The sequence below is a fragment of the Cyprinus carpio genome, chromosome B22 (assembly GCF_018340385.1).
Source record: "Cyprinus carpio isolate SPL01 chromosome B22, ASM1834038v1, whole genome shotgun sequence".
NCBI classification, from domain to species: Eukaryota; Metazoa; Chordata; class Actinopteri; order Cypriniformes; family Cyprinidae; genus Cyprinus; species Cyprinus carpio.
The window spans coordinates 22,273,905-22,288,520 of NC_056618.1; the positions used below are offsets into that span (position 1 = coordinate 22,273,905).

Consider the following 14,616-nt stretch of genomic DNA (forward strand, 5'->3'; position numbering starts at 1 on the left):
TAAAATAATACATACCTAAATGTATTAATTTAAATACAAAAAGATTTCATTATATAAAATGAATTTAAAATTCATTTATTAGTTTGATCATCCAGATTTTCCTTTGAGCTTTGCCAGAGTTTAATTACTCCCCACAGCAACAGATGCACAGGACAGCCAATGATCAGACTGACGGCGCACTGAATGCGCTTCAGAAGCCACACCCCTCGCCCCCGAGGGGAGCCTTCCCCTTTTAACAATGTAGACGTCGTGCCCTTTCCAGACCCATGGGCTCCATGCATATTCACGTATCATCACATGGCTTCCCCTATTCTCTTCTACTCCCTCTATTGTCCTGGCATCTGCCGGCAGTAATTGTGCCGGCCTGGAGCACAAAGGAGCCGAGGCGAGACACTCCAGTGGGACTGGCAACAGCTAACACTTGTAGACCGTCTCTAGGGTGAGCTAAATGTGTAGATTTGCATTGTAGGCCCAACAAGTGCTTTCACTTAGGTAGCCCCTTATATAGGTGTAAGACATAAAACAGCTTTAAATGCCCATAAGAGTCTTTAAGACGGACAAATAAATGCAAAAGGTCTGAATTACATTAGAATAGCCTGGGATGGTGTGATTTTAAAAGAGGGATATTTGACCCAAAAAACAGTCATCATTTACTCACCCAAGTTGTTCCAAACCTGTATGAGTAACCAAACAGTTGACGGTAGCCATTGACTTCCATAGTCAACTGTTTGTTGCACATCATTCTTCAAAATATCTTCTTTTGTGTTCAACAAAAGAAACAAGCTCACACAGGTTTGGAACAGCTTGAGGGAGAGTAAACAACAATTTTCATTTTTGGACGAACTGTCACTTTAAATACAGATAAATCATCCAATTATATGAAAAAAAAAAAAAAAAAAAAAAAAAAAAAAAAAAACACGGAATCAAGGTGAAATATTGTATGTCTATCTCTCACTTTATTGTATTTTTACTCCACAATTAATGCAAATAACAAAAGAACATGGTCATCTAAAGTAGCCAAAAAAACAAAACAAAAAAACCCGCAAAAAATAATTGCATCTTAAAAAAAAAAATCCAACATATAAAAAACAAACATAAATAATTTCCAAAATAATTTCCAAGTATGAATCATTTTCATAGTCAAAAAGACAAAATTAGCCAAGAACGTCAATGAAAACAGAATAGGATGGCAATGAAATTTCGGAAGCGGTGTAGAAACGACTTAAATAACAAATACAAAAAAAACAAAAAACAAAGCAGCTACATGGAACCATAAACTTAGATGAAAAAACTTTCCTCCTCGTACACACAGTGCACTAACCAGTGACATGTATTTTACTACGTCCATGCAAATTGGTTAAGCTATTGTTATCGTTAACGGTATCGGAAGGGTTTAATGAAACTTTAAAGCTTGTGTAAGCGTGCGGACAGCGAATTTGCCCGAAAACGGTAAGGATTCTGCGAATATTGCGTGAAGAGTTCAAAGTGTCCGTTTCATTACAGTGTAAGGCAATACCCTGAGTAACAACGAAAGTTTCCGAAGGGGACACAATAGGGCCAAATATGGACAGACTCGGTGGTCAGCGCAAAAAATCGTTAATCGTGAAGAACATAAAGATAATAAAGTTATCTTTGCGTCACCCGGTCAGTTAGATTAGTAGTGTGTCTCTGCTACAAGTCCTCCTCATCTCGGCCGGGGACGACGAATCCATGCGTTCACAAGTTAGGATTGGTGGCACCCACTCCTTGGCACTCGATAATGTAGGTATCCTTAGCGTGCTCATCCTCTGATTTGTGTATAACAAATTTTGCCTGTAAAAATACGAAAACTAGTTAAAGTCGGCTAGTTTTTAAACAAAAGTGCCTATAAAGTGCGTCCAGGTGTGAACTTACGTTCGTGAGCTGTTCAGCCACGTGGATTGCTGTTTGTGTGTGGAGAGTGATCGGGCCCGTTCGCATTCTGGATGTGCCGTTTGCCAAGGCCATGAAAATAATAAGCTGTGAAAAGAAACGTATAATTACTTTCCAGACAAACACGTTTTTGTTATGTTGCACTGAAAAAAAAAAATTGCAGCACAAAGTTAAAAACGAAAACTGTGTTGTGGTTAACAGATTTGAAGATTTTTGATGTTATTCACAAAAACAATGCAAATTTTGTAGAAAAGTAAAACAACGTGATTTCAGAACATTTTTAAAGGCTTGTTACAAAACAAACAAACAAACAAACAAGAGAAGTAAAGCAAAACTAAAAGCATGGTGTGGTTTGAGAGTTAGTTGCAAAAAAAAAAAAAAATTTATATATATATATATATATATATATATATATATATATATATATATATATATATATATATATATAAAAATACACCTTTTTGTTAAGAAGTTTTTTTTCAATGCTAGTTACGTTAAAAGAAACAAAATACACAGCAAAGCGAAACAAAAAACATTGTGATTTAAGAGCTTTTTTTTCAAGGCTAGTTATGTATTAAAAAATGTGAAAAACAAAAAACAAAAAGCATGTTGTGGTTTAAGAGCTAGCTACAAAAAAATGTAACACCAATGTTAATAAGTAAATTATGTAGAAAAGGTACAAAATTAAGGAGCTTTTTGTCTAATGCTATTAATTAAAAAAAAAAAGAAATTATGCAAAAAAAAAAAAAAAAAAGGCAGGGGTTGAGTTTTTAGCCCAGTGAAATGTATTTTAAAAAATTTTATAAAAAAAAAAAGAAATAAAAAAAAAAAGAAAATAAGAACATTTTGGTTAGAGATTTTTTTACCCAATGCTACTTATTGGAAAAAGTAAAATAAAATGTTTTATCACTCTCCAGAAAAACACATATATATTATATTAAATTGAAAAGTATTTGTGTCCCTGACCTGGTCTTGCAAAAACTCGTCCACGCAACCATTATGCCTGATGTTTCTGAGCAACATTTCTGCAGCCTCGATGCCAACTTTATCAGCATATACACCTGAACACAAAACAAAAATAGATTCTAATTTTAAATTCATAGCAATTTTAAGACTGAATCATCATAGTAGAGGAAATCTGACTTTGTCTTGTCAACATTAAAACTCAAAAGCACAAATGTACTGTACAGGCTTTTTATTGTGACGTATCGCCCTCTAGTGCCAAAACTATGACACTGAATTAATTCTTCAGCACTGGGCAGCCAGACAAGCCTTACCTTTTTTGCCAAGAGATGATCCTGCAAATAAGCAGCCGGTGGATGATTCTGCAATTATTCTGCCAGGAGCCACAAAATATACAGACGTTAGTCAAAACGGAATCACAAAACAACTGTGGCGGATGGTTTGAGATCAGATGTACTCACATGATCCCGTTGCCATTGCCGGAGGCCTTGTCCTTCTCTTGCAAAGACTGAATGTTGATGTACAGATCCTTAATTTCTTTTCTGATAGTGCGGACCGCCGCTGTGGACATGTCCTTCGCCAACTGAACATCAAGAACAATTAGTCCGAAGTTTATAGGGAAGTTAAGAGCACTTGCAAAATAAATGGAGTGTTTTATAAACATCAATGCCACTATTTCCAAACAATGCTGATTAAAGCCTAAAAAACAAAGCATGTTGTGGTTTACTAAGCTTTCTCAAGGCTCTTCTGAACTAGATAGTATTGAAAGAAATGTAAATTATCTCAGTAAGTATATAAAATTAAAGCATGTTTTGGTTAATAGCTTTTATCCCTAAGGCTAGTTCCGAGAAACAAACGTAAATTATGCAGTGAATTAAAATAACAACGCATTTTGTGATTTAAGAGCATGTTATGCTTATATTAGGAGTATTATGTAACAAACCTAAATTATGTAGAGAAGTAAAAGACAATCAAAAAAAAAAGTTGTGGTTAAGGGGCTTTTTATCCAACACTATTCACAAATAAATAAACATTAATTATGTAGCGAAGAAAAAGAAAAAAAACGTGGTTTAAGAGCTTTTTTTCCCCAAAGGCTAGTTATGGAAAAAGAAACAAACTATTTAACAAATTCATAAAAATAAAAGCTGTGGTTTAGGAGATTTTTTTCTCCTCACCAAAAAAAAAAAAAAAAATTTTGGGTAAGGAGCCTTAAAAAAAAAAAAAATACAAAAAAAAAAAAATTAAAACGTAAAAAACTAAGCCACGAAAAAAAAAAAATCCACCGAAGCCCAAAAAAAAAGTTGTTGTTTGAGCTTTTTTTGTTTTTCAAGACTAGTTGAAAAAATAGAAATGTAAACAGTGTAGTAAAATAAAAAATAAATAAAAAAGGGACAAAAGTTAGCATTGTGTCTTACAGGTTTTTTTTGCCCCAATGCTACTTACGAAAAAGAAAAATTATGTGAAGTAATAAAAACATTAAGCATGCTGTTGTTGTTTCAAGTCTACGTATTAAAGCCATTTATTTTAAACATTGCGGGAGAATTTTTTTTTTCCATGGCCATTTAGCAACAAAAAAAAAAAAACTGTTGTTACCAATCTTATACCTTAAAGGGCAGTACTCCAGCCACGAAGGCCCTGCCGTAGATCTTGGTGATGTTTCCTCTTTCGGTCAAGTTGATGGGACTCAGTTCCTTCACAGGGTTCACCTTGAGCACCACCTCCCCTCCTCCCTTAGGATAGTAACCTCTGTTTACGACGAACACAATATTTAGAAAACGTTTTAGCTTTTACTTTTAATGATTACGATCACATCTGAACCAAAAGTTGCGCATAAATACCTCATTTTCAAATCGCAGACAAACTGAACCCCGAATCTCTCCGCGATCGGTTTGAAGACCTAAAAAAGATTTGAACGGCAGAATTAGGAGGATGTCCAGCTGGTGACTCAATCCGGTCCTGTCATACGTCCGCACATACCTTCAGCGTGTAGTCGATCTGAGGTGCCATCTCAGCATTGGTTCCTCCCTTCAGGCACAGCTCTGACGGACCCTGAGCGAACAGGGCACACGGCAGCGAGATCTGCATCAGCAGTCCCACGCTTCTACACCCCACACAACACAAGAACACTTAGGGCCAAAAGTGCTTCGTCATGCTGTCGCAAATGAGCGTGATTTCACACTTTGGAACAAACAAGGGCAACGTAAATGACTAAAAACAAAACTCACCCGGCCGTATGAGTGTCCGCGATGTGATTCCCCCCCTTGATTTTCCCAGGAGTATGCGTAATTTCCGTGGATCCCACTGTGGCTCCCTCCAGATTGCCGCTGCACATGTCCCTCACCAGCTCGAGACCTGACAGATGCTGAGGCCTGGTGACGGCGAACGGGACAACAATCGAACAGAAAACTAAGCCACATGCAGTCCGAAATCAACTCATTTCGCCCGAAAGAATCAGATCTGCTCCGTTCATCGACAGGAGATTAGACTGGACTGAGTTTTAAAAACTTTTTATATAGGCTGCGTCTTGATGGTTAAATTTAAAACGGCAATACATTCACACAACAGCAAGAGAAATGGGTTGCTAAAGAACTTAGATAAAAAATCCAGACCTTTTAAAGGGATAAAAGTGAAGGATGACATGGAAAGTTGCCATGTGCTTCAGTGCCAACTAACAAAGGGCCCATTAAAAATTCATGGTTAAAGTATTTAACAGCATTTCTGTGGGATAAACAATTGTTTAAAACAGCTTTACTTTATATAGAGTCGTATATCTAGATGCTCGACTCAAAAAGTGAAGTGTAAATTGAAGAACTAGACTCCAAAAAGCAACTTTGCTTTGTTTCATGGTTCACTGTTGAACAAAAAGGGGGGGAGCAAACGGAGGACGTTGCACGTACGTTATATATAAAAATAACACTTTAAATGTACATAAAGCCTCTGAAATGAACATATAAGGTGTTTAAAACTAATTCTTCATTACCTCAAACCCGGTGTGCTCCTGCCGGCTCGGATTTTATTTATTTTGATTGACGCGCCTTGGATGCAGCTCAGCGCCGCAGACACCCTCAGAATCTGTCCTCCCTTTGAAAACAAACATTCGAGATTCGATTCTTCGTTAATAACCGACAACCTCTCCGTTTGTTTCCGGTGATGTCATTCCAGTATGTTAAATATGAAAACTTTAATCGGAGATAGTGAATGAAAAAGGGCTCGGAAATGAATACTCACCCCTTCCATTACACTCCCGTCCATTTCAAACGTAGTTGCGGCCATTTTCGCGAAAAAAAAAAAAAATTAAAATAAAAAAGCGAGAAACTGTTAGGATGTTTCAAAGTGCGCGCGTGGGAATAAAGAGAGCGAGCGCGACTCTCAAGCTGAACTCAAGTTAATATAAACCGGCGTACGGCCCCAAACAATGCCGCGATAAACGCGAACTTCTCAACAAAAGCTGAAGCACGAGGGAACCTGCTCTTCGCAATTGAAATATAAATAAACTCAGTGCGCGGTTGGGTCGGTTTAAATAAATAAAGATGAGTTTGACTTGAGCACAGATAAGAAACGAGCGAATTTCCTGGCAGTACGATCAGACTCTCCGGCAACTAGTCTTGTCAGTCACACTGCTGTGGTGGACGGGCTCTGGGCATGCGCAGAAGAGCGATGTCCGGTTACTTGATGAATCGTTTTAGTGATTCGGATCTTTTCAGTGAATTGTGTGAACCGGTTCACCAAACCACTCGGTTCATTGCTCCAGGCCTGAGCGGATTCGAATGAACTAACTGACTCGTTGAACCGAGTATGTTTTTTGTGAGCGTGTCCGATTCGTAATGAACCGAGAACTGATGGATCAACTGACAGCAGTAGCGCGTTGTCATCAAACTGTTTTTTGAAAAACCCAAGTATATATATTTATTATATTTTTCGACACATGTTAGAGGTGTCATGACATGTATGTTTCGTTCATATAGTATTTTGTTGGTCATTTGAAATATACGGAATAAACATTTAGTACACAACACCAAACCAACATTGACGGTCTAAGCATATATTAGTTACTTTTTAAAATATTTTTCCTTTCTTCCTATCCTTTTCCTTTGTTTCTTTCTTTCTTTTTTGTTATAAATGTATGTATTTAAGTAATCATAAAAATATTTGTATTTGTATAATATTTTACCACTTTATTATTTTATAACATTTTTATCTGTGGTTAATAATTTATATATGTATTCAATAATAATTTATGTTGATTTGCTCTATTTTCAGTTCTTCTGTTTATTTGTTCTATTCAAAGCTTTTTTTTATTAGAAATATTCTGTTAGAATATCTCTGAAATATTTGCCTTGTGCCATCAAAATGGAAAAAAAAAATTAACCAAATTTTATTTCATTTATTTGTTCTATTTAACGCTTTTCTTTTTATTCGAAATATTCTGTTAGAATATCTATGAAATATTTGCCCTTGACCAAAAAGCTCTCCGATTGGTCAGTGGAGCGGGGCGTGAGGGTGACGTAATTTCCGGTTACACCAAATCGCTGGAGAAAGATGGCGACCGTCATCACTGTGCGGGCTCCATTCGCGTTTATGAGACGCCTGGTATGTTTTCACCTTTCATTTTGCACGCATCTTACCATTGCAATGACTTCTAACATCCACGAGTGATATTTAGAGTCAGTTTAGGCGCAAACCAGCGTTTGTAAGCGATCACAGAGCTGAAGGACCCGATGAACTAGCAGCCTGCGCTGGACCTGCATGATGTGTGTGGATAGATGCCAACATGTAAACACCAAGAAAATAGTTCAGAATAACCTCCAGAAGCATGAGACCAGTGGAAATGCCTAGTGTAAATAATGTGAGGCTAGTGTAAATGTCTACAATTTATTAATAACTTAATTAATGAATGGTATGTGTTGACATTTATAAAATATGTAAAATGCTTAGTATATATTTGTGTAGTTTCAGATGTACTAAAATGTAGTTTTCTGTAGTCTTGTACAAAGCTTTATAAATGTAGTAATTAGCAGCATTATCTATCTATTTATCTGTCTACGTGTGAGTGTGTATATAGGTAGATAGATGTTTGTAGCTATATAATACAATAATATAATTAGTGCTGTCAAATGATTAATAACGATTAATCGCATCCAAAATAAAAGTTTTTGTTTACATAATATATGTGTGTGTACTGTGTATAATTATTATGTATATAAAGACAGACACATACAGTATATATTTTGCAAATATTTACATGTATTTACATATATTAATATTATTTATATTATATATACATTTATTTAATAAATAATATATATTATGTAAACAAAAACTTTTATTTTGGATGCGATTAAATGTTTGACAGCACTAATTATTATTTTATACACTAGTGTAAATGTTTGCATTTATTAAATAAGTATTTTTTTGTATATTTAATACAAAATCAATTTGCAAATATTTACATGTATTTACATATATTAATATTATTTATATTATATATACATTTATTTAATAAATAATATATATTATGTAAACATCTTTTATTTTGGATGCGATTAATCATTTGACAGCACTAATTATAATTTTATACACTAGTGTAATATATGCATGAGACCACTAGTAGTGTAAATGTCTACCTTTTTTTTCAATATTAAAATTTTAAATAATAAGCAGTATTTTTTGTATATTTAATACAAAATCAATTTTGCATATATTTATATTTATATACAAAATAAATGATGATTATTATTATTATATTATATATATAAATTTGCAACTGGTTATACGCAACCTTTTCACGATGAGAGTATTTAATGTGTTTTCACATGTACGGAGAAGTTTAATATTTTATATATAATTTGGAATTAAATCATTGTAACTTGTCGTACGCAGCGATTATTTTCATTCAGGGATTTGTGTTTTTGTGTGTGTTTAGCATGCTGTATTTTTCGATCACGCTGTTCCACTGATTTGCAGTGTTGCAGACATGGTGTTTTTGTTCTGTGTCATGTGCTTCAGGTCTCTGCTCGCCTGCACAGACACTGCTGCTCGAAGCTCCAGGCTGCTTGCTTTGTGTCTCAACCCCACTCGTATTCCCTCATCGCTGGACAACAGCATCGTTCCTTTCGCACAAGCTATGGTGAGTTTTAACATTTGTGTGATAAACGTCTCTGTGTTCTCAATTAGTAAAATGCATTTATAATCGCTTTACGCTGCTTCTCGCAGTTGCAGCAAGACCAGTTTTGCAGTTCAAGCTCTCAGATATTGGAGAGGGCATTATGGAAGTTACGGTTAAAGAATGGTAAGTTTCATCTCTTTTTTGACACTTACAAAATATCTTCCAGCAGAGGTCGCCATCATCTGTCTTTCATCATCAGGTACGTGAAAGAAGGCGACAAAGTGTCTCAGTTCGACAGCATCTGTGAAGTGCAGAGTGACAAAGCGTCTGTCACCATCACCAGCCGTTACGATGGAGTCATTCGCAAACTCTACTATGATGTCGATTCCATTGCCCTCGTGGGAAAACCTCTCGTTGACATCGAAACGGACGGAGGTCAAGGTGAGTATTGAGAGTATTTGTATATGTACTTGACCTTGTTTTGAGTTATTTAGTGTTTTCTCTGGCTCTTGCAGTGAAGGGTCCTCAGGAGGATGTGGTGGAGACGCCAGCCGTGTCCCAAGAGGAGCACACGCACCAGGAGATCAAAGGTCTCAAGACCCAGGCCACCCCAGCCGTCAGACGCTTAGCCATGGAGAACAATGTACGTTTCAGACACAGGTTTAAAGTTAATTGAGTTTCTGTGTATGTGTCTGCGTGTGCATATGTGTGTGTATATATATATATATATATATATATATACTGTATGTGTATTCAGCACACAAACACACACAAAGATCGACACATGCACACACACATACCGCAAGAGTGATTCAAAAGCATGCAGAGTCATCTGCTCTCTAATCGCACTCATGGGACTTTGATGTCACACACCGATCGATCTGATTGTGATGATCTGCTTCAAGTCGAACAAGCCTAATGATTCAATGAACCATTCACAAAGAAGCATTTACTTCACTCCTGAATCAATCATCAGCCATTTGAACGAATCAATGAATAAATGACTCGATGACTTAATCATTAAGACATTTACCACCACCTACTGGCAGTTTAAGTTTATTATTTACATAAAAAAACAATAAAACAAAAAAAAAAATATCTCCATACCAAAAAAAAAAACAAAAAAAATAATAAAAATGAAAGGTTTAGTTCAACCCTGCAAAAATTAAAATTTAGTCACCATGTCTGTTTGATGCTTTACACAACAATGACTTTAAATCATCTTTTGGGAGTAATTTCGTAGCCAAATTTGGTGTGCGATTAATTGCTCACCACATCATATAATTAATTAGATAATACACATTTAATCACTTCACAGCCCTATATATATCTAAGTGTAAGATGTCTGCATCAAAAGAAATGAAAAAAAATATATATATAGTGGCACATTTTTAAAATGTAAAATCACAACTAATTAGTATTTGAGGTGAAAGTAATTAGTCTTTTAATATGTCATAAATTGATTTCTGTTGTAAATATGCCTGACAAGATTGTTACACTGAATGTCATTTTACTGGGTGTCTTCTGTAAATCTAGGAAAATTATTTATTTTTGGGGGGAAAAACAACAACAGTTTAAAGCAGTATTACACTTATTGTTTTTAAGGTTAAACCCTTCCTCTTTGACGTGTATGTATGTATATATATATATATATATATATATATATCTCTGTGTGTGTGTGTATTTTAATTGCAGATTAAATTAAGTGAAGTTGTCGGCACTGGAAAAGATGGCCGCATTCTCAAAGAAGACATCCTGAACTTCATAGCCAGACAGACGGGGGCCATCTTACCCCCAGCGCCCTTCCAGGAGATTCGTCCTCCCCCTCCGGCGGCCGCAGTACCTTTGGCTCCAGCTGCGAAGCCCAAAGAGAAGATGACTCCACCTAGTGTACCCACCCCTGCGATCCCTAAACCTGTTTTCACAGGCAAAGACCACACTGAACCCATTAAAGGTGTGTTTCGATTTGTAAGTTGATTCACTCACTGAAATGTTTAATGAAAATCTTCTAACAAAGTTTTTCAGAAGGTGATCTTGTCTGCAGCAACTTTTTGTTTTAATGAAGTTTAAACATTTCAAGTTTTTTATTTCAACGATGCTTTTCTGAAGGTAATGGTTAAGACAAGAATCAAATGCATGGTTAGCCAATCCCATAATGCACTGCGACAAGGTCAGTGTAATCAAAGCCGATATGATGATTTTACGTAGTTGTTCTCTCTGTGCAGAATTATATTAATGAGAGAAGTTAAATATAGGTCATTTACAATTTTTGTTTGTGTTATGCATTTTAATGTTAGCTTTGCAACATGTTAGCGATAAACTAAAAATCACTTGAAATCTATTGTGAACAGCGCTATTTACATTTTTCTTACAAAGTCTTTCAGAAGGCAGTGGTTAAAATTATGTAAGCAGTAAACTTTGGCTCTAAGGCAGAATCACGTGTATGCTTAGCCAGTCCCATAATGCATTGTGACAAATTCAGAATGACCGACAAAGCCAATATGATGACTTTACTTAATTATTCACTCAGTAAAGTAAAATATTAATAAATTAACCAGTTAATTTTACACAGTTTTTGTGTCATGTATTTTAATGCATTTAGCTTAGCAATATGCTAACATTAAACTCAATTGAAATCAGTTCTGAACAGCACGATTTGCATTGCCTTTTATTTTTGTTTCTTAAATAAAAAGGGCAGTAGTTAAGACTGTTTCTGTAGTTTTTCGCTCTAAGGCAGAATCATTTGCACACTTACTACATCATATAATACACTCTCACCTTACAAAAAAAATTACCACAAATCACAAATTAACCACAGTTTTGCTGCACTAACCATAGTTTAATCATGGTGTTAGTAGTAAAACTGTGGTTATACAAATGGTAATCAATATGCCAAAAAACATGGTTAACTATAATAAAACCATGGCTAATTTCAGTAGTTCAGTGTAGTTAATTTTACACAATATTTTTGTAATGTAACGCACACTGTAGTAATGTGCAGTTAGTTTAGCAACATGCTAACATGAAATTGAAATTAAGTGTGAACAACACAATTTTTATAGACTTTTTTTTTTTTCTAAACAAAGGCTTTCAGAAGGCAATGGTTAAGACTATGTCAGCAGCCCTGAAGATCCCTCACTTTGGTTACAAAGACGAAGTGGATCTGAGCCAGTTGGTCCGGTTGCGCTCCGAGCTAAAAGGCCTGGCCGAGTCGCGAGGAGTGAAGCTCAGCTACATGCCGTTCTTCATCAAGGTATGAAAGTGATTTTTTTGGGTTAAAAAACTCCAAATAAACCTGGCTTTAATATAACTATCTTCTTCACAAACAGGCAGCATCTCTTGGTCTCCTCCATTTTCCCATTCTCAACTCTTCTTTGGATGAAAACTGCACAAATATCACCTATAAGGTAATGTTTACATCTATAATAAAGATATTTGAGATTAAACTGAGGTTCGGATTAAATGGTCGTCCTCCTCCAGGCTGCTCATAACATTGGACTGGCGATGGATACCAGTCAAGGTCTTCTGGTACCCAACGTCAAGAACGTACAGATGCTCAGCGTCTTTGAAATCGCAGTGGAGCTCAACCGCCTGCAGACGTTGGGAGCGGCAGGGCAGTTGGGGACCGCTGACCTCACGGGGGGCACGTTCACAGTCTCAAACATTGGATCGGTAAATTGAGAAGTGCAGGTTGACCTTTGCTTGCTCCTGTGATGTAGTGCTAATTGTATAGCTATATAGCTAACATTTACGTTGTTGTTTTTGTTGAAAGATTGGAGGAACCTATGCAAAGCCGGTCATATTACCGCCCGAGGTTGCCATCGGTGCTCTTGGGAAGATCCAGGTATGTGAAGTTTTGTGCTAAAATCCCATTTTACAAATAAGTTGCACTATGCAGTGTGCAAGATTAGGATTAGTGCATCGCATATTATAATATGTCGGAGAACAAATTTCCACAGGTTTGATAAGTATCCACTGTTAGCAACAGAGATAAGATTTTACGCTAAGTAGTGATACAATTTTTCATTAATGTGGTATGATCCGATACTAGCGTACTAGTTTGCGACATTCTTAAGTATGCAATTTTCCATGCTAGCATCGTAACGTCTTTTCGTACTTTGTAGATGTTTGTGAACATACGCACACTCCAACACTCTTTTTAAAAAAAATGATTGTTGTCATCTACAATGCACTTCATTTTGATCAGGCTTTAAGGTAGAATCACATGTATGCTTAGCCAATCCCATAATGCATTGCAACAAAGTCCATATATTAAAAAATACAAATTGTCCTACAAAGCCAATATGACAAATTTACATAATCATTTACTCTGTACAATATTAATAAAAGTAGTTCAGTCTAATTAATTTTACACAATATTTGTTTGTGTTATGTATTTTAATGAATGCTACGGTATTGTACAGTTGGCTTAGCAACATGCTAATGCTAAACTTAATTGAAATCGATTACGAACAGTGTAATTTTTATGCCTGCCTGTATAGAACTTTGCAAATCAGTCACTTATTAGGTTTTATTTCAGTTAGTATGCTTCAGTTAATATGCTGCCTACAGAGGCGCCAAGGCAGCACACTAGATTTGAGAACGGAGCCCAATTTTTAAAGTGATCTTTTTTTGCGTTCTCCACAGGTGCTGCCCCGGTTCAACCACAAGGGCGAGGTAGTGAAAGCGCACATCATGAACGTGAGCTGGTCCGCCGACCACCGGATCATCGACGGAGCCACCATGTGTCGTTTCTCCAACCTGTGGAGATCGTACCTGGAAAACCCCGCTTCCATGGTCCTGGATCTGAAATAGAAAGACATCCACACATCCTCCAAGCACATCTAGAAGTATCTAGACACCGACACTAAAGATTTTTCGTTACTCGGGCACTGAGCTATTTGAGCCACTGGTTTCCATCATGACTGAAGAACATTTTCACAACATCATGAAGCTAATAACTGGTGTTTTGTTGTTGTTTTTTTTCTTAATTCTTTCCTCTTGTTGCCTTACTGACATCAGATGTTACATCTACCAGAGCGTATTGTGTATTGTTGAATGTTAGAGGATATTAACTCAGTGTAGAAATATGAAAATGTACCCGTGATGTTTTTGCAAATGAACTTTCCAAAATACTGTAAAATCTCCAGTGGCGTTGCACAAGGGTTTTTAAAAGTGACATTTCTTAGTGGATAACATTTAAAAATAGTCTTGGTGCATCTCGTGAAAATGTCACCCGAAAAAATTATAATAAAAAAGAAATTATGTTTTGTAGAATTATTATTATTATTGTGACTTTTTCAAATATTGCTATTCCTAAATTTTTTTTTTTTGAAGCAAAATATAATTTCTTTTTTGTAATTATTCTTTTTTCAATGCTGCTTTTCTTTCCAGTCAAGTGTTTTTAAAGCACAATGGAAATATCTGTGATTCAAACAATGGCTGTGGGGAATCTGTACTGATGTGTCCTCTCATCTTCTCTGGTGTGATGATTCTCGTTGGAGCATAATGTTCTGCACTCATTTTCCTCGAGGCATTGTTGTGTGAGTGTGTGAATTACAAAGGAAAGCGTTTTAATAAATGATACATTTGAGGAACTGTTTGCAGACTGCTCTTTAAATGATAATATTCCACAG

General features: G+C 36.0%; 2 protein-coding genes across 3 annotated transcripts; one reads left to right on the forward strand and one right to left on the reverse strand.

Annotated features, from left to right (window-relative positions):
* Positions 1–1,365: 1,365 nt before the first annotated feature.
* LOC109047789 (RNA 3'-terminal phosphate cyclase-like) lies at positions 1,366–6,516 on the reverse strand. The gene is made up of 11 exons (XM_042749262.1): positions 6,103–6,516; positions 5,855–5,955; positions 5,100–5,243; positions 4,852–4,975; positions 4,713–4,771; positions 4,479–4,620; positions 3,336–3,457; positions 3,189–3,247; positions 2,878–2,972; positions 1,894–1,998; positions 1,366–1,812 (listed from the first exon to the last, which is right to left on the reverse strand). The coding sequence occupies exons 1-11, from the start codon at positions 6,145–6,147 to the stop codon at positions 1,717–1,719; spliced, it is 1,092 nt and encodes a 363-aa protein (XP_042605196.1). The 5' UTR covers positions 6,148–6,516; the 3' UTR covers positions 1,366–1,716.
* Positions 6,517–7,333: 817 nt separating this feature from the next.
* Positions 7,334–14,577, forward strand: dbt (dihydrolipoamide branched chain transacylase E2). 2 transcript variants are annotated; one of them, XM_042748749.1, is made up of 11 exons: positions 7,334–7,464; positions 8,881–9,001; positions 9,088–9,163; positions 9,240–9,421; positions 9,496–9,623; positions 10,676–10,934; positions 12,067–12,233; positions 12,310–12,387; positions 12,461–12,652; positions 12,753–12,824; positions 13,628–14,577. In XM_042748749.1, the coding sequence occupies exons 1-11, from the start codon at positions 7,414–7,416 to the stop codon at positions 13,793–13,795; spliced, it is 1,494 nt and encodes a 497-aa protein (XP_042604683.1). In that variant the 5' UTR covers positions 7,334–7,413; the 3' UTR covers positions 13,796–14,577. The 2 variants fall into 2 exon arrangements, with proteins under 2 accessions (XP_042604683.1, XP_042604684.1); XM_042748750.1 differs by lacking the exon at positions 7,334–7,464 and adding an exon at positions 7,539–7,720.
* The last annotated feature ends 39 nt before the right edge of the window (positions 14,578–14,616 follow it).

Excerpts from the sequence above, each read along its gene's own strand:
- dbt (XM_042748749.1), top strand. The coding sequence starts at position 7,414 with ATGGCGACCGTCATCACTGTGCGGGCTCCATTCGCGTTTATGAGACGC. Across the intron at positions 7,465-8,880 it reads TCGCGTTTATGAGACGCCTG|GTCTCTGCTCGCCTGCACAG; the intron begins GTATGTTTTCAC and ends CATGTGCTTCAG. Across the intron at positions 12,388-12,460 it reads GCACAAATATCACCTATAAG|GCTGCTCATAACATTGGACT; the intron begins GTAATGTTTACA and ends GTCCTCCTCCAG.
- LOC109047789 (XM_042749262.1), bottom strand. The coding sequence starts at position 6,147 with ATGGCCGCAACTACGTTTGAAATGGACGGGAGTGTAATGGAAGGG. Across the intron at positions 5,244-5,854 it reads AGGAGCACACCGGGTTTGAG|GCCTCAGCATCTGTCAGGTC; the intron begins GTAATGAAGAAT and ends CGCCGTCACCAG. Across the intron at positions 4,772-4,851 it reads AGATCGACTACACGCTGAAG|GTCTTCAAACCGATCGCGGA; the intron begins GTATGTGCGGAC and ends AATCTTTTTTAG.